Source organism: Cuculus canorus, chromosome 30, assembly GCF_017976375.1.
Source record: "Cuculus canorus isolate bCucCan1 chromosome 30, bCucCan1.pri, whole genome shotgun sequence".
NCBI lineage: Eukaryota > Metazoa > Chordata > Aves > Cuculiformes > Cuculidae > Cuculus > Cuculus canorus.
Genome location: NC_071430.1, coordinates 1,651,413 through 1,668,718, shown reverse-complemented (window position 1 = coordinate 1,668,718; position 17,306 = coordinate 1,651,413). Strand labels below are relative to the sequence as shown.

Below are 17,306 nucleotides of genomic sequence, written 5' to 3'. Positions count from 1 at the left end.
TTGCCCGCGCGCCCAACTCCCCCCCAGCTCGGCACCGCAGGGGTTAACCGCCGAGCCGCCCATAGGGGGCGCGCGCGGAGCGGCGGGAGCCAACGAGGGGGCGGTTATGAATGGAGGGGCGGAGCCAATGGGGGCGGTGCGGGAACAGAGGCGGTTATGAATGGAGGGTCGGAGCCAATGGGGGCGGCGGCGCGGGAACTCGAGGGGTTTATGAATGGCGGGTCGGGGCCAATGGCGGCGCGGGGATCAATGGCGACTCCCCCGAACCTATAGGGCAGCGCTGTCCCGCCCCCCCCTCCTGCCCCCACTTTTCCCGCGGGGGGGGGGGGGGCCAGGCTGGACACACACACCCCGTCCCACCACGAGAGAGGCGCTTTTGAGCCGAATTCAGCGCTTTTCAGTCACTGCAGCCTCCCCCCCCCCCCCTCCGCCCCCGGCCCCGTTCTGGGGTGAATCGCAGGAAAAGGGGTGAATCGTGGGGTCTCAGCTCCTCCTCCCCCCCCGTTTTTTTCCCAATTTGCATGTTTTTAAGGCTAAAAGTGCAGGAAGCGGCGCTTTCACCCCAAATTCCAGCTGGGATTTTCCCTCCCCACGAGGGGCCTGGAAAAACCTTTGGAGCCACCTCGTTTTTGGGGGAAAAAACCCAATTCTTGTTATTCTCCTGAGGCAGCGGCCGAGGGTCGGGATGGTTGGGAATGAACGATGGATTGGGGGGAACCGGGAACAGCGCGGGGGAATCAGCAGAGTGGGTTCCCGTCCCTCAGGATGGGAACGCCGCAGAGCAGGAACGGTGTTGGATTTGGAATGGTGCTGGATTGGGAACACTGGCAGAGCAGAAACGGTGCCGCATTGGGAATGGTGCCAGATTGGGAATGCCGGCAGAGTGGGAATGGTGCTGGATTGGGAACGCTGGCAGAGCAGAAACAGTGCCAGATTGGGAACGGTGCCGGATTGGGAACGCCAGCAGAGCGGGAATGGTGTTGGATTGGGAACAGTGCTGGATTGGGAATGTTAGCACACTGGGAATGGTGTTGGATTGGGAACAGTGCCAGACTGGGAACCCCGGCAAAGCGGGAACGGTGCTGGATTGGGAACGCCAGCAGAGTGGGAACGGTGCCGGAGCAGAGCCGTGCGGCACCGCGTGCCATGAGGCCCTGGCAAACCTTTCCCCACGAGGGCAGCGCCGGATGCTGCGCTGGGATAACCAGGAGGGAGAGCCTGGATGGCTCCACCGAGCACGGCGCGTGGCCCGGTGGGAGCCGGAGAACCCGCAGGCAGCTCCGCTCCGGAGCCGAACACCCGAACGCCACCGGATTGCGGATGAGAATCAATCCGAGCGGGGCTGAAACCTCAGGAACCTCAGGAGCGAGGGAACCGCAGGGCCGGAATTCCCGGTTTTCCCCCTCCCCCCGGTCGTTGGGGGCGATTTTCCCCCCATTCGCGGGTGCTCGAGCGGCTCCGGACCCGCCCGACCGCGGGGCAGCTCTGGGCCCCCCCGAACCGCCGCTGTGGGGGAAAATACCCATTTTCTCCCCAAAAAATAGCCTCCCCCGGAGCCGCTGGGACCGGTTTGGGGTGAGCGGGTGAAGCCGAACCCCAAACCCGGGGGTTCTGGGATGGAAAACGCCTCGTTCCTCCCAATTCCCGGTGACCTCGGGCTCGGTTTGGTGTGAGCGGCGCAGCTGAACCCCAGAATCCGGTGGGCTTTGGCTCTGGGGGCGACACCGAACCCCAGAATCCGGTGGGCTTTGGCTCCGAGGGCGACGCCGGTGGAGTAGAATCCAGTCTGGAAACAGGAGGGATTTGGGGAGCGAGCCCCGTGCCCAGGAAGCAGCGCAGACGCCGTCGCCCACCGGGCAGACGCCCCGGCACCGGAGCTGAGGGGCGGGAGACAACCGGGATCGCCCCTTCCCGGCTTTCCCGGCAGAGCCAGCGGCACATGGAGGAGCGGCGAGGGCCGGAGCGGCGGCACGTGGAGCGGCGGCACATGATGGAGCGGCGAGAGCCGGAGCACGCGCCAGCGTTCGACATGTGGCAGGATTACCTGGGGCTGGCGGCTGTGCTGGCGGCACTGCCGCAGGAACGCCGGGACGAGACGCCACCGTCGCCCAACCCGCCCTCGGCACCACCGGAGACGCCACCGGCGCCGTCCGGCAGAGCCGTGTGCGGGTTCTGCAAGCAGAACGGAGAGGCGCGGGAGGTTTACACCAGCCACGTCCTGCGGGACGCATCGGGCCGGGTGCGGTGCCCAGTGCTGCGCAGCTACGTCTGCCCGCAGTGCGGCGCCACGCAGGACCGCGCCCACACCCGGCGCTTCTGCCCGCTGACGCGCAGCGGCTACACCTCCGTCTACGGCCGCCCGGCACGCGCTGCCAGCACGCGGGCTCCCACCGCCCAGACCAAGTAGCCGAGGGATGCACCCGCAGGTACCAGCTGGCGCCGAGCGCCCTCCGTGCGGCTCCCACGCTCCCTGTTTTGCTTCCCGGCTTATCCCTGCCGCGCGAGGAGCCAATGGCCCGGCAAAGCCTCCATTTAGCCAGGAACGGATTGCGGCGCAATCCTTGGGATGGAGGGATGGGAGCGGGTGCCGGTACTCACCCTGCACTCCTGGTTTCCCTTGCAGGTCGCTCCGCTTTGCCGGGATCCGGCAGCCACGGGGGAGCCCCGACTCCGCTCACACCAAGGATGGAGCTGCCCACCGGGCCCAGTCGCCGCGGTTCCTGTCCCGGCTGCGCCGATGGATCGCCCGGAACGTTTTCCGCCACAGCCTGTGGGCTCAGTTTTGGGATTGGGGTTGGTTTGGTGAGATTCAGGCATTCCCGAGGTACCGATTGGCCGAGCCGGCTCCGGTTCAGGCAGGGAGCTCGTGCTCTGGTTGTTGCCCTCACCGGATGTGCCAGTTGGTTCGTTTAACATTCGTTTATTTAACCCCGTTATCTGTTCGCTGTTAATAAAGGGTTATGTTGTGCCAAGGACTGGATTTGGCTCATTCCCGGCTCTGATCCGGTTCCAATCTGGATCTGACCGGGCCCTACATCTCCTTCCACCTCCTCCCGGCGTGCGCAGGCCCTGACCGCCGGCTACGCCGCACTTTCGGCCGCCTCAGCGCCTCCAGGCCGCGGTGCGCGCTCATGGCCAGGCGGCTGTGGGGTGGGACACGTGTGGGAACACCGCCGGCACGCTCCGGCACCGCAGTCACCCCCCAATCCCAGGGAAAAAGGCCCGAACGCGGCGCCGGCTCTTACTTGAGGTTGGAAAGCTCCAGGATGAGCCCGCAGACCACGTCGGTCGCATCCGGCGGGTACAGCAGCGCCGGCACCTCGCTCCTGGCCGGGACGGGGACAAAGGGGCTGTTCTCGCTCCCAGAATCCGGGCGTTTCGACCTCCAACGAGGCCTTTATCCAGGTTTCTCCGCTCCTTCCACAACGGTGGGAGCCGCTTACCTGGGCCGCGGCGGCTCTGAGCCATTCTCCTCGGCGCAAGGCTGCGGCGCCACTTCCGCAGGGCTTTGTCCGGCACGCGGCTCCGCAAGCGGCTGTGGGAGAAGGTGGGCGGTGGTGAAGCCGGGGGAACCCGGAGACTGGGGGGAAGTCGGTCCTTTTTGGGGCATTCCCAGAATTTGGGGGACTTTGGCAGTCCTGGCTCTGCCGTACCTGCTCCGGCCGGAGCTCGGGGCTGCTCCCAGCACAACGGGCCTCATCCTGGGATTCCACGCTGGCAGCCGGAGCGGCGCCCGTGGCAGAGGGCTGTGCCATATCTGCCGGATCCATCATCGCCAGGGTGGGGGAACCCTCGGCGATCTCTTCGCCAGAGTGATCCGGGGGCTTCGCCGTGAGGCCTTGTCCTTCCCCCTCGCCTGCCGGATCTGGCACCGTTGGACTCAGCCCAGCTGGATTTGGCACAGCTGGATCCGGCACCGCGCAGCTCGCAGGAGAGGGGATGTCTCCGGCCTCTTCCCATCCCGTGTCGCCATCTCTTGCCATTTCCTGCAGAGAAGCGTTCCCGCCGGCAGCACCAACGCCTCCCTCCAGATCCGCAGCCGGGGCACACATCCCCAAATCCTCCACGAAACCGCTGCTGCCTGGGCTGTGCCGGGATTCGGCTGCGTTCTCCACTGCGCCGTTCACGCCGGTGGCCTGCCGTCGCTCCCCGCTCCCGCTTTCCTGCTGCTCAGCTCCAGCCGACGGCTCAGATGCGGCGCTGGGTTCCTTTTTTTCGGCATCTACAACTGATGCAGATTCCCGTATTTCACCGGGGTCGCCTCGGTGCTCGCCATCCTCCTGGCAAGGCTCCAGCACCACCGCTGGAGCATCCACAGGGATCTCTCTGCCGGCCGCGCCCTCAGCAGAGCCGTCACCAACATCCATCCGGCAGGGGGTTTGGTTGTTGGCGTCCGGCTCCTCGGTGCTTCCGTCCCGCTCCGTGGCTGCCACCGGCTCCTCTTCTGGCTCATGAGTTGCCAAACCCAGCCGGTGGGGCGATGCCGGCAGCGATGCCGCTACCACGACAGGCGCCTCTGGTGATTTGCCGCCTCCACCGGCGCCTGGCTCTCTTCCTTCCTGGAATAACGAGGTGCCACATTAAAATGATCCTGATCTCTGGGTTATTTCCCTCCCCCTGGTGTAAATCCAAAGGCCGTTTGCCGGCAGTGGGAAAGCAGTGCCAGGAAGGGGGTTTCTTGGCATCTGGTGGAGCCGGAAGCTCACCAGGATCGCTGGGATCCAGCGTACCTGGGCCCAGGGGCTGGAGCCATGCTCTCCTGCCTGGTTTTGCTCCGGAGCCCCGTCGCCGTTCCCACTGTTAATTCCAATAACACACGTTCAGCGAGGCCTTCGCCGGCTCCATCCGCACCCGGCAAACCCTGGTCGTGCTGACTCCCCACCCCGGTTACCTCCTTGTCCCGGCGCTGCCGCCCATCATCTCTTTCCGATCCTCCACCTCTGCAGCTGCCGGTTTTCCATCGTCATCCCCGCTCCGAGCCGGGATGGGCCCATCCAAGCCGTCGTCTCCTGACACCTCCGAATCTTCCCAAGTGCTGCGTTTCATTTTGGGATTGTGGCGTTCGCCATCTCCTCCTTTAAGGGGGAAAAACGGATCCTTGGGCGTCCCCGTGGGACTGGAGGGACTCCAGGAATCGCAGCACAAGGTGAGAGCAGCCGCCAGCCGGTACTAAATCCTAACCGTTTCCCCCCTCCATTGGGCCCTTTTCCCTGGGATCGTTGGGCGATTGTGGTGCCGGAGCATGCCGGCGGTGTTCCAACGCTGGAACAGAGGAGGAAAAGGCCATTTTTATGGCTTTTTTGGGGTGCAGCCCCTCTGCCCCCAAACACCAGGGAACGGGGGGAAGCGTGGCTGCGCGGGGGCGGGGGTGGCTCCCCCAGCCCCTCTCCTCGATGTCCCTTTCTCGCCATCCCCTCCAATCCCCCCGAATCGCCATCCCTGTCCCCTCAGCTCTGTCACCTTCCCCTCGACATCCCTGTCCCCTCACAGACCCCATTCCACTTGCTCTCTGTCCCCATCCCCTCACAGACCCCTCCCCATTCCCTTTGCTCTCTGTCCCCATCCCCTCACAGACCCCTCCCCATTCCCTTTGCTCTCTGTCCCCATCCCCTCGCAGACCCCCTCCCCTTTGCCCCCTCGCTGTCCCCTCTCAGCCCCCTCCACCCCTTTGTCCCCTCATCCCCTCCCCGTCCCGTCCCCGCCATTACCCGCCATCCGCTCGCTCTTCCGTTTGCCCATCGCGGCCCAAACAGGGAGAACGAAGCCCCTGGCGGGCCGCGTCCCTTACTCCACCCACCCCACCCCCCGCAGCGCCAGGAACCAAAACCTCCGGTTCTGAAGTCAAAAAGGGCGAATTTGGCCCATTTGCCCCCAGGGGAGGCGCCGGCCTCGCCGTCGCCTCACGCCTTTCCCGCCTTTTTTCCCCGCGTCCCCATCCGCGCATGCGCGGTGCGAGGGCTGATGGGAGTTGTAGTTCACTGCGCCCGGACGGGAGCGCGAGTCTCCATATGCGCATGCGGGGCGCGGGGATTGATGGGAGTTGTGGTTCACTGTCTAAAATGGAGTCACTACTCCATACACGCGTGCGCAGCGCAAGGGCTGATGGGAATCGCAGTTCAACACGCCCCACAATGAGTCTGTCTGTGTACGCATGCGCAACGCAAAGGCTGACGGGACTCGTAGTCTTGAAACACGGAGCTATCGCGTCTTGGGGCGTGAGAAGCGCAAAGACTGACGGGAGTTGTAGTCTCCGGGGGTGCCAAGCGAAACGGCGGCGTTTTGCGACAGCGGCGCCGTAAAGCGCAACGTGTTGTTGACAGCGGACGAGGAAGTGAGTGCGTGGGGACGGGGGCGCCGGTACCGGGAGGGAGAACGGGAGTTTGTGAGGGTCTGGGGGGGGAAACAGGGCCTTGGGGGGCGGGAGGGAGGGGGCATCAGGGCCTCGGGGGGGCCGTGGGGGGGGAATGAGGCCTTGGGGGCGCCGGAGGGGGGAGGAACAGGGCCTGGGGGGTCGGTTCGGGGGGGAGAATGGGGCCTGGGGGGGCGTTGGGGACCATGCGGCCTTCTGGGGGTCTCGGGGGGTTTGGGGTCCGTGGGGCTTTGGAGGGGGTCTGGAGGGGGTTGGGGTCCGTGGGGCCTTGGGGGTTCCCTTGGGGAGGGGTTGGGGTCCATTGGGCTTTGGGGGGCCCTGAAGGGGGGGATTGGGGTCCGTGGGGCCTTGGGGGAGTCTGGGGGAAATTGGGGTCCATTGGGATTTGAGGGGCCCTGGGGGGGAGGTGGGGTCGGGGGGAGCTCAGAGGGCCCCATTCCGGGCTCTCTGTTTGGCTCCAGGACTCCCCCCCATCCAAACCCCACAGCTCAGCCGGCGCCATGAGCAGAGCCCGGAGGCCGCCGGGACGCGGCGCCGCCATCGCCAGGCAGGTACGGCCGCTTCCCCGCGCCCGGAGCGAACCGGAGCCACCAAAGCCACCGTGGGCAGCATTCGGCTCTGCCGGGCTCCGGTGGTGCTGGATTGGGGTCATTGCGCCGGGCCTTCCTCTCCAGTGCCTCCAGCTGGGTGTGTTAATCAGATTAATTAGGTGTGGCGAGAGAGGCGGCGTTAGTCACTGGCGTTCGAGCTGATTGTCTCAGCTCCATAAATCAGATCCGCCGCAAGCTCCGTGGTTTGGCCAGCGAGGAGCGAGTCTTTATCCCAGAGGGATTCCTGTCTCCTCGCGGCTCGTGAGGCTCAACAAGGGCGATGTCCTACCTCCGGGTTGGGGGTGGAATCCACGGGTTCGATCCAGGCGATGATGGGACTGGAGCAGCGTGAGGAGAAGGACTCGGGGTGCTCTGGGGGAGCTCAAGAGGAGCCACAACGTGCGCTCCCAGCCCAGAAACCGCCCGTGTCCTGGGCTGCACCACGAGAAGGATGCCCAGCAGGGAGGGAGGGGATCTGCCCCTCGGCTCCTCTCGGGGAGACCTCATCGGGAGGATTGGGTCCGGCTCTGGGATCCTCAGCAGAAGGAGGAGATGGAGCTGTTGGAAGGGGCCCAGAGGAGGCTCCAAGGATGCTGCAAGGGCTGCAGAACCTCCCGTCCGAGGCCGGGCTGGGAGAGTTGGGGTTGTTCAGCCTGGAGAAGGCTCCCAGGAGACCTCCGAGCAGCTTCAGCGCCTGAAGGGGCTCCAGGAAAGCTGCGGAGGGGCTGTTCCCAAAGGCCTGGAGTGATGGGCCGAGGGGCAATGGGGGCAAACGGGAGAGGCGCAGGTTTAGACTGGACGGGAGGAGGAACTTCTTCCTGATGAGGGTGTGGAGGCCCTGGAATAAGGCTGCCCCATCCCTGGAGGGGTTCCAGGCCGGCTCGGATGGGCCTTGGAGCCCCTCATCCAGCGGGAGGTGTCCCTGCACGTGGCGTTGGATCTGGATGGGCTTTGAGGTCCCTTACAACCCATTCCGTGACTCCCACTGGGAGGATCCTCTCACTCCCTTCTTCCTGGCCCTAACGAGGCTTCGTTAGCGCCTTTGCCGCTCTCCTTGCAGATGGGTTTGCTGACGGAGCTCTCTCCGGAGGGCTCAGCCGGGGATGACGCCGAGCTGGAGGCTGAGCTGCTGGCGCTGGTCGGCGGCCGCTCTGTGCCGGGAGAGAAACCGGAGCAGAAAAGTGAGTGCGGCCCTTCCTTCCTGGGAAAACCCATCCCTTGCTATGAGGAAAACGGCTCCTGCCAGGCTCTTCCCACCCATAAAACACCCAGAAATGGGTCTGTGGCCCCTAAAAAAACCCCCTGTGGTGCCATGTGTTCCGCAGCGCCGCTGCCAATGGAGGCGATTGAGCGCATGGCCGCACTCTGCATGAGGGACGAGGAGGACGAGGATGGGGAGGAAGAACTGGAAGAGGAGGACGATCTCCTGGTGAGACGGGGCCGGAGCTCCGACCTCTCCCTAAACTGAGGGCTTTTCCGCCCCGGAATGTCGCTGACGGATCCTGGCGCGCGGCAGGCCGAGCTGCAGGAGGTGCTGGGCGGCGGCGAAGGGAGCGAAGCTGCGCCAGACGCCGAGGTACACCAAGCCTTCCGTGCTGGAGCCGAATCCGGCACTTTCTTGCCTTGCGGTCATTATCCCGATGGGAAAATCAAGCTCCAGGTGAACCCAAAGAGGCCCCAGGGCCGGAGCAGCCTCGGAAAACGGGAGGGGAGAGGCTGCATTTAGCCAATTTCTGGGGATCTATGAGAAATTCGGCTCCAACAATCCCATTTTTCACTGTTCTCGGGGAATCCCTGTCTCTCAGCGCCCGGCGGCGGCTTCTGGTGCTCCCGGTGTCGCTCCTTAGCCTCTAAAATCCTGGGCCAGTCCTGGTCGGAGCCGGCAATCCGAGTGAATGCCGGCGGCGCGGTGAGCCCGGCTCTCGCCGCAGCGATCCGAGCGTTTCTCCGGGTGCTGCAGGTGCCGGAGCCGCCGTCGGAGCCGAGCGACGTGGAGGCGACGCTGGTGGAGCGGGTGGCGATGTACCAGGCGGCCGTCGGCAATGCCAGGGAGGCCGGGGACGGCTCCCGGCTGCGGCGCTACGAGCGCGGCCTCAAGGTGAGCTTCTTCTGCCGCGCTTTTCCTCCGCTTTTCATTTACTGAAACTTGTTGCTCTCAAATTCCCGCCGGGCCCGGGATTCCTGGGGCTGCTCCGGCCCCTGCCGAAATCCTTGGGGTTACGATGGTTTTTAGGATTTTGGAGGCTATTTTTTCCCTTCTGGCCTCTTTTTATGCCCTCTCGGCTGCGCTCCGGCCTTTTCCATGTCCGGTTTTGGGGCCGAGCCCTCGCCAACGCCGGCATCACCCGTTCCGCCGAGCTGGGACACGAGGGAAGGCGCCGTCTTTTCACGTTCTGAGCGATTTCGGAGCCGGCGCCACGAATCTGAGGCCGCACCAGGAGCATAGCTCACCCTTCCCTCGGCTCCTCTGCGCCGCCGGAGCGTTGCGGCCTCGCCAGGAGGGATTTTATGGGGAAAAGAAGGAGCTTGTGGCTTTTGGGGCTGCATCGCCATGGGGCGAGGAGCTGACGGGCTCTGGTTTGCAGCACCCGTTGGGTTTTCCCCCCTCCGGCGGCTCCGACGTTTCTCTTTTCCCGGCGTGGGAGCGAGTTTTGCCCCTGTGCCCGTTCTTTCCAGACGCTGGAGAACCTCTTGGCGTCCGTCAGGAAGGGCAAAACCATCCCGGAGGATGAGATTCCCCCTCCGGTGGCGCTGGGGAAGGGCAGCAGTGCCCCGCAGCCGCCGCCAGCTCCGCCGCAGCCTCCGCTCCTTCCCGTCGTTGAGATGGAACCAGCGCCTCCCTCGTCGCCTGCGCATCCAGGTAAGGATTCGGCTCGTTATTCCTCGCCGGAGATGGACGGATCCTGCCCCGGCACGGCCGCTCTCCTCTCGGCTCCGGCGGGCTCCGAGCGGGCCAGCGCCGAGGCCTTGCTGCGCCGCCGGCAGCGGGAATACAAGCTCGCCGCACTGCACGCCAAGCAACGCGGAGACCTGGAGGCGGCCACCAAGCACTACCGTCTTGCCAAGGTGCGGCGCCGCGAGCTCCTGGTTTCTCTCCTGCTCCAAAATCTCCCCATTTTCTCTGTTTCTGGAGGAAAACGTGTCTCAGACTGAGCTTTTCCTTCTCTTTCCTGATTTTCCCAGAGCTTTGATTCCCTGCTGGAAGCAGTGGCGAAGGGGCAGCTGCCAGAGCCGAGCAGCATCCCACCTCCTCCCGGTGAGAGCCGAAGCCTCGTGGGGAGCGTTCCTTTCCGAGCCCTCACCTCGAAGCGATCCTTCCCTGATTTTGGCAGCGCCGGCGCGGCTGCGCGGCTCCTGCGGCGCCCGCATCACCGTACGTTTCGCATTGCAGCCCAACCGCCGGCGGAGCCGTTATCGCCCGGCCAGCCCCAAGCCGTGCCGGAAACCTCTCCTGTGGCAGGTAGAGACCCCGAACGGGCAACTTCCACCCCTAGACAGGCAATTTTCTCCCATAGACGGGCAACTTCCACACCTAAACAGGCAACTCTAACCCCTAGACGGGCAACTTCCACCCCAAAATGGGCAACTTCTGCCCCCAAAGGGGCGATTTCCGCCCCCAAACGCCCCCGAGCGAAGAGAGGCTCAACGAGAACAGGGCCGGGACCTTTTTCCTCCCATTTTCACCCCACCCAGAGGTCCCTTCGGCGCCGCGGGACGCGCTGGAGGCGCTGCAGCAGCGCATGGAGCGCTACAGGACGGCGGCGGCGCAGGCCAAGAGCAAAGGAGACGACCGGAAAGCGCGGATGCACGAGCGCATCGTCAAGGTGCGGACGCGGCACGTTGCGGCAGACGCGGTGCCGCCGTTCCCGCTCAGCGCCGCATTCCCTTCCAGCAATACCAAGACGCCATCCGGGCGCACAAAGCGGGGAAGGCGGTGGATTTCTCGGAGCTGCCCGTTCCGCCAGGTATTTTCTGCATCCTTTTCCCGGCAAACGCTTCTCGGAGGCGTCGCCGGAAGGTGGCGGGGAGCAGGATGCGGCCCCTCAATGGCCGCTCCTCCGCCCCGGCCAGGCTTCCCGCCTATCCAGGGCGCCGAGACGCCGTCCGGAGACCGGAGCATCGCCGGCGTGCTGGAGACGGCCATGAAGCTGGTGAGCCAGGAGGACCGCGAGGAGGAGAACGGCGGCACCGAGGAGGCCAAGGTTGGCATTGGCGCCACGTGGGATCCTCTCTCCGGCTCCGGAGGAGCCCGAACCGGGAGCAGCGCTGGCTCCGAGGCGATGCCGGCATCCCGGTGCCTGTGGGACGGGGGTGTTTTCCATTATTCCCGCTCTAACTGCGGCATTTTCCGTTCCCAGCCTTCCGCCCGTCCGGCGCAAGCTCCTGCCGCCTCCCAGCCCAAACCGCCGCTGCCGCCTTCCCGGGATTCCTCCACGGCTGCGCCGAATTCTGCCGGAACGGCCAAACCGGCTCCTAAAACCACGGCGAAAGGTACCGGCCTGAGCGCCGGCTCCTTCCTCACCGGAATTGTGCTAAAAGAGAGGGAATTCAGCCCAAAACTCCTCTGGGCTGAGAGCAGAGAGGTCCCGGGATGGAGCTGGGAGCGCTGCCCCATCCCTTGGGAACATCCCGGGCCGGATGGGGACGGAAAGGGCCCTTCCGGCGGCTCCGGTGGGATTGGAGCGGGGAGAGTGGGAACAATCCTGCAGCGTTCCGAGCGCTGGAAGCGCCTGGGGTTCCAGCGAGAGCTGGAAAAGCCGCGGGCACCGGGTTTGACGGGATTGGGATGCGACCCCGGGGCTTTCCTGACAGCTGTATCCGTGTCTCCCGCAGCGCAGCAGCAGTTGGCGTTCCTGGAGAGCCGTCGGAAGGCGCTGCTGGAGGCCGCGCTCCGGGCCAAGCGCCGCAACGACACGGAAGGGGCGAAGCTGTTCCTGCGCCGCGCCAAAGGGATGGAGCCCATGATCCAGGCCTCGCGCGGCGGATTCCCCGTCGACATCACCAAGGTCGGCGCTTTTCCCGGGAATCCAAGCACCTTCCCGAGCGGCGGATCCGATCCTTTGCCTTCGCTCCAGGTCCCCGAAGCTCCGGTGAATAAGGAGGATTTTGTGCTGGAGCCGCAGCGGGATGCGCGCATCCCTCCGGAGGCGGCCGGGCGCTACCAGGAGCTGGTGGAGCGCATCCGGCAGCAGCACGAGGTGACGGAGCCGGGAATGGGGATGGGTTGGGAATGAGGGGCGTGACGCTTCTGGGTTGGGAAAAGCCAATCCTGAGCCAGGCGGGTGCTGGGAGCCGTTGGGAGCCGGGAATTTCTCTCTTCTCTCCCCTTTCCAGATGTGCCTGAATTATTCCAAGCAGTTCACACAGCTCGGGAATATCACGGAGACGACAAAGTGAGGCCGTGGGCAGGGAAGGAGGGAGGGAATTCCATCCGGAGCGATGTCTCCTGCCTCCCAGGGTGATCCGGGCAGGGAAGGAGAGCCGGAATTCCATCCGCAGCTGCTTTTCCGCCCAGGTTTGAGGATCTGGCTGAGGACTGCAAGCGGAACATGGAGCTGCTGAAGGACGCCCACGCTCGGGGTTCGCCGCTGCCGAAGTATCACTACGAGCAGCGAACCTTCACCGTCCTCAAGTACGGCAGCGAGCGCGGCATCGGCGGGCGCCGGGCGACGTGCGGGCACCAACGGCATTTTCCGGATTTTTCCATCTACAGAAACTTTCCGGAGCTGAACAGCAACGATCTGGCGCTGTCGATAGTGAAAGGCTTCAACCTCCCGGCACCGGCAGGTGAGCGCCAACGCCGCAGCACCGCGATCGGCACCGGGGGCTGCCAGCACAGCCGGGGGGCTGCAAATCCTCTCGCGAGGCTTCGGAGCCACTGGAGAGGCTTTGGTGCTGCCGGAGAGGCTTCGGAGCCGCCGGAGAGGCTTCGGTGCCGCCGGCGCGGTGCTCAGGCTGCGTCTGCCCTGCAGGAGTGGCTCCCAACGACCTGGACGCCTTCGTGCGGTTCGAGTTCCCGTACCCCAACGCGGTGAGGCCTTCCAGAACATTCCTGTCCGCTCATCTCACCCCTCGCCCTCCCTTCTTGCCCCTCTCCCTCCCTTTTTGCCCCTCTCCCTCCCTTTTTGCCCCTCTCCCTCCCCCTTTTTGCCCCTCTCCCTCCCTTTTTGCCCCTCTCCCTCCCCCTTTTTGCCCCTCTCCCTCCCCCTTTTTGCCCCTCTCCCTCCCTTTTTGCCCCTCTCCCTCCCCTTTTTGCCCCCTCCTCACTCTCCCTTTTTCCCCTTTGCAGGAAGAAGCTCAAAAAGACAAAACCAACGTCGTCAAAAACACCGACAGTCCCGGTAATTCTGCCTTCCGTGGCCCCCACGCCATCGCTCCGAGGCTCGTTAGTGCCACGGGGGCTGACGAACGCGGCTCTGCTCCCATCCGGGGCGCTCAGCACCATTCCGTGGTGTCTTCCCAGAGTTCCGGGAGCAGTTCAAGCTGTTTGTGAACCGCGGACACCGTGCGTTGCGCCGCATCCTTCACACCAAAGGCATCAAATTCGAAGTGCTGCACAAAGGGTGAGAACCGAGCGCCTCCCTGTGCTCCCGGTGCTCCCGGCGCTGCCGGAGCTTCAGCGCTCGCCTCTCCTCAGGGGCCTCTTCAAGCCGGATCGGCTCCTCGGCGCCGCGCAGCTCAAACTGGAGGCGCTCGAGACCGTCTGCGAAGTCCGTGAGATCCTGGAGGTGAGGAGGGGTGTGGGCAGAGGGGGCTTCGTTAGCGGCCGGGGCCCTTCTGCTTCGTTAGCGGGGGGCCAGCGATGCCGGAGCTTCGTTAACGGGTGCCCGGGGGTCCCGCGGCTTTGTTAATGTGTGGCTGAGGGTCCTGGGGCTTCGTTAGCGGGCGGCCCAGGTTCTAGGGTGTCATTAGTGGGTGGCCGCAGTTCCAGGGTGTTGTTAGCGGGTGGTCAGGGGTTTCGGGGTGTCATTAGTGGCTGGGTGGGGGTTCTGGGGTGTCATTAGTGGGCAGGCAGGGGTTTCAGGGTGTCACTAGTGCGCAGGTGGGGGTTTTGGGGTGTCGTTAGTGGGCAGGTGGGGGTTTTGGGGTGTTATTAGTGGCTGGGCAGGGGTTTTGGGGTGTTATTAGTGCGCAGGCGGGGATTCTGGGGTGTCATTAGTGGGCAGGTGGGGGTTTCGGGGTGTCGTTAGCGGGCGCCCCCGGTCTCGGCAGCTGCTGGACGGGCGCCGCCCCACGGGGGGGAAGCTGGAGGTGGTGGTGCGGCTGCGGGAGCCGCTGAGCGCGGCACAGATGGAGCCGCGGACGGAGCGATGGCTCGTCGTGGACCGCGGCGCCCCGGTGAGCTGCACCCCCACGCTGGGCCCCCCCACTCTGAGCCCCTCCCATGCTGAACCCCCCCCCCACTGAACCCGCTCTGAGCCCCCATTCTGAACCCCCCCTTTCCCCCCCAGGTCGCCAAATCCCGATCCCGACTCAGCACCGGTGTCGCTCCGGCCAAGGATGGGAACAACAGGTGAGTCCCGGGGCTCCGCACCCGCTCTGCCGCTCCCCTCCCTTTCTCTGTGCTTCTTTTTCTCCTTCCTTTTCGCTTTCTTTTCTTCTTCCTTTCCCCTTCCTTTCTTCTTTCCTGCCTTTCCCCTTCCTTTTTTCTTCCCTTTCTTTCTTTTTTCTTCTTTTCTTTTTCCGTTCTTCTTCCCTTCTTTTCTCCTCTCTTTCTTCTGTTCTTCCTTTTTTCCTTCCTTTCCCCTTTCCTTTCTTCTCCCTTTCCCCTTCCTTTTTTCTCCCCTTCTTTTACCCTTGTTCTCCCCTTCTTTTCTTCTTTCCTTCTTTTCCCCTTCTTCCCTTTTTTCCTCTTTTCTTCTTCTCTTTCTTCATTCTTCTTTTCTTCCCTTCTTTTCCCCTTCCTTTCTTTTTCCCTTCTTTTCCCCTTCCTTTCTTCTTCTTCCCTCTTTCCTCCTTCCCTTTCCGGAGGAAGGGGCAGAGCCCGAAGCTGGGGGGCCCATGGGGGTCAATGTGGGGTGTCCCCCCCAGGGTCCCCGCGCCCCCCAGCCTGCACGTCCTGGCCTTCGAGCGGGAGAAGCTGGAGCGGAAGGTGAGGGGGGGCCTTGGGATTCAGGGGGGGCCCTTGGGATTCGGGGGGGCCCTTGGGATTCAGGGAGGGCCTTTGGGGTTCAGGGGGGTCTTTTAGGGCTCAGGTGGGGCCTTTTGGGGCTCAGAGGGGGTCGTTTGGGGCTCGAGGGGGGCCCTTTGAGCTCGGGGGGGGCTCCTTGGGCTTGGGGGAGGCCATTTGGGGTTTGGGGGGGGGCGTTTGGGGCTTGGGAAGGGCCTTTGGGGTCGGGGGGGCCTTTTAGGGCTCAGGGGGGTCCTTTGGGGCTCGGGGGGGCCCTTTCGGCTCAGGGGGGGCCGTTCGAGGCTCAGGGGGTCCCCCCAAAGCCCACCCCCCCCCATGGGTGTCTCTCCCCCGCAGATGTTGGCGTACTCGCAGGCGCGGCGGCCGATCCCGGCGGAGCTGCGGGATCAGCACCAGGAGGTGGTGCGGCGCAGCCAGAGCCTCCGCGCCCGCCTGCAGAGCGGGGACCCCCCATTCCGCAGGGGTGAGCGCGGGTCCCGAGGGGTCCGGTCCTGAGCTCATCCCGTCCCGAGGGGTTCGGTCCTGAGCTCATCCTGTCCCAAGGGGTTCGATCCTGAGCTCATCCCGTCCTGCTCTGGTCCTGAGTGGTCCCAACTCTGGATCCCATCCTGTTGGGGTCCTGTCCGTGGGTCCCATCCTGCTCTGGTCCTGGGGGGTCTGCTGGTGGGTCCGACCCCGCGCGGTGCTGAGCCCCCGCTGTGCCCCCAGAGTATGTGGCGCAGTTGGAGCGGCTGCTGCTCCTCTACGGCGAGAGCGCGCGGCACCTCGGCAGCGCCGGCAGCCGGGTGAGGGGGGGCTCCTGTGGGGCTGGGGGGGCACTTATGGGGGTGGGGGGGCTCGTGTGGGGCTGGGGGAGCACTTACGGGGGGGGGGGGCACTTACGGGGGGGGGGGGCACCTGTGGGGCTGGGGGGCACTTATGGGGCTGAGGGGCACTTATGGGGCTGAGGGGGTGCCTGTGGGGCTGAGGGGCACTTATGGGGCTGGGGAGTGCCTGTGGGGCTGGGGGGGCACTTATGGGGCTGGGGGCGCCTGTGGGGCTGGGGGGCACCTGTAGGGCTGGTGGGGGCAATGGGGACTGGGGGGGCACTTATGGGGCTGGAGGGGCACCTGTGGGGCGCTGGGGGGCCACTGTCGCCCCCCTCCCCCTCACCCCCCCTCCAGGACGCAGCCAAGGAGGCGCTGTACAAGAGGAACCTGGTGGAGAGCGAGGTGGGGGCTCCCCCCCCCCGCCCCCGGAGACCACCCCTCACCTTTAGGCCCCCCCATTATCTCCAGGACCCCCCTTCACTCATGCTAGGGACCCCTCCCCTTCTCCGGGACCCCCCCCCTACCTCTAGGGACCTCCCTTCGCTCTAGGACACCTACCCCCCCCGTAGGGACACCCCCCCCTCCCAGGGACCCCCCTTTCACTGTAGGACCCCGCCCAGGGAACCCCCTCCCTCTAGGACCCCCCCTCACTCGAGGACCCACCCCCCTAAGGACTGCATTCCCCCCCCCAATGGACACCCCCCCCTCATTCCAGGATCCCTCCCCCCCGACCCCCCCTCACCCCCTTTTCTCTTCCAGCTGCAGAAGCTTTGCCGCTGAACCCCCGGATGGGCTCACGGGGGGGCCCAGGTGCTTTGGGGGCCCCCCCGGGCGCTGCTGAGACAATCACAGGGACCAGAGCTGCTACTCCCCCCCACCCCGGCCTCGGGGTGACCCCCCCTCAGGTGTCCCTCCCCCCTCAGCACTTTGCTCCCCCCCCTCCCCGGGGGCAGGGACCCCTCCTACCCCCCAAGCAGGGCCCCCCCAAGTGCCTGCGCCCGGGGCCGCTCACGGGCCGCCTCGACTACCAATCCATAAAGTTTTTAAGACGAAAAAGCCGGGATTTGGTCAATTCTGCGTCCCCGAGCATCCCCGTCGCCATGGCAACCGCATCCCTCACCCCGCGCGCCGCTCCATGGCAACGGCGCCGAGGGAAGGGCGGGGCTCGCGCTCCCATTGGCTGCCGCGTCCCGAGGGGGCGGGGCTTTGCGGTGATTGACAGACGGGCGGGCGAGGTCGCCTCAGCCAAAGAGAGGCGATGGGCGCGTCCTGCCTCAGCCAATGAGCGGCGCGAGGGGGCGGGGCCGGCGCGGCGGCCAGTGAGAGCGCGCGGTGGGCTGGGCGTCGGCCGCAGCCAATGAGAGGTGCGGGCGCCGCCGTCTCAGCCAATGAGCGGCGCGGGCGGT

General features: G+C 65.4%; 3 protein-coding genes across 6 annotated transcripts; 2 read left to right on the top strand and 1 right to left on the bottom strand.

Annotated features, from left to right (window-relative positions):
- Positions 1 to 1,938: 1,938 nt before the first annotated feature.
- On the top strand, positions 1,939 to 2,943 carry NANOS3 (nanos C2HC-type zinc finger 3). Its single transcript, XM_054051855.1, has 2 exons — positions 1,939 to 2,426; positions 2,624 to 2,943. Exon 1 carries the CDS (start codon positions 1,940 to 1,942, stop codon positions 2,405 to 2,407), a length of 468 nt encoding a protein of 155 aa, XP_053907830.1. The 5' UTR covers position 1,939; the 3' UTR covers positions 2,408 to 2,426; positions 2,624 to 2,943.
- An 18-nt stretch (positions 2,944 to 2,961) lies between these two features.
- On the bottom strand, positions 2,962 to 5,739 carry BRME1 (break repair meiotic recombinase recruitment factor 1). The gene is made up of 7 exons (XM_054051756.1): positions 5,709 to 5,739; positions 4,892 to 5,075; positions 4,731 to 4,797; positions 3,654 to 4,559; positions 3,444 to 3,535; positions 3,246 to 3,326; positions 2,962 to 3,143 (listed from the first exon to the last, which is right to left on the bottom strand). Exons 1-7 carry the CDS (start codon positions 5,737 to 5,739, stop codon positions 3,032 to 3,034), a joined length of 1,473 nt encoding a protein of 490 aa, XP_053907731.1. The 3' UTR covers positions 2,962 to 3,031.
- A 521-nt stretch (positions 5,740 to 6,260) lies between these two features.
- Positions 6,261 to 16,781, top strand: CC2D1A (coiled-coil and C2 domain containing 1A). 4 transcript variants are annotated; one of them, XM_054051781.1, is made up of 29 exons: positions 6,261 to 6,331; positions 6,858 to 6,921; positions 8,021 to 8,141; positions 8,286 to 8,389; positions 8,477 to 8,538; positions 8,914 to 9,058; positions 9,637 to 10,026; positions 10,144 to 10,216; positions 10,352 to 10,420; positions 10,654 to 10,784; positions 10,853 to 10,925; positions 11,032 to 11,162; positions 11,319 to 11,451; positions 11,794 to 11,966; positions 12,036 to 12,158; positions 12,295 to 12,353; positions 12,476 to 12,592; positions 12,674 to 12,747; positions 12,933 to 12,991; positions 13,250 to 13,301; positions 13,424 to 13,523; positions 13,598 to 13,688; positions 14,173 to 14,298; positions 14,412 to 14,473; positions 14,992 to 15,052; positions 15,428 to 15,554; positions 15,800 to 15,876; positions 16,255 to 16,302; positions 16,660 to 16,781. In XM_054051781.1, exons 2-29 carry the CDS (start codon positions 6,871 to 6,873, stop codon positions 16,678 to 16,680), a joined length of 2,853 nt encoding a protein of 950 aa, XP_053907756.1. In that variant the 5' UTR covers positions 6,261 to 6,331; positions 6,858 to 6,870; the 3' UTR covers positions 16,681 to 16,781. The 4 variants fall into 4 exon arrangements, with proteins under 4 accessions (XP_053907756.1, XP_053907755.1, XP_053907758.1 ...); XM_054051780.1 differs by having other exon boundaries at positions 6,290 to 6,331; positions 6,832 to 6,921; XM_054051783.1 differs by having other exon boundaries at positions 6,291 to 6,331; positions 6,832 to 6,921; positions 8,477 to 8,536; positions 8,921 to 9,058.
- Positions 16,782 to 17,306: the final 525 nt, after the last annotated feature.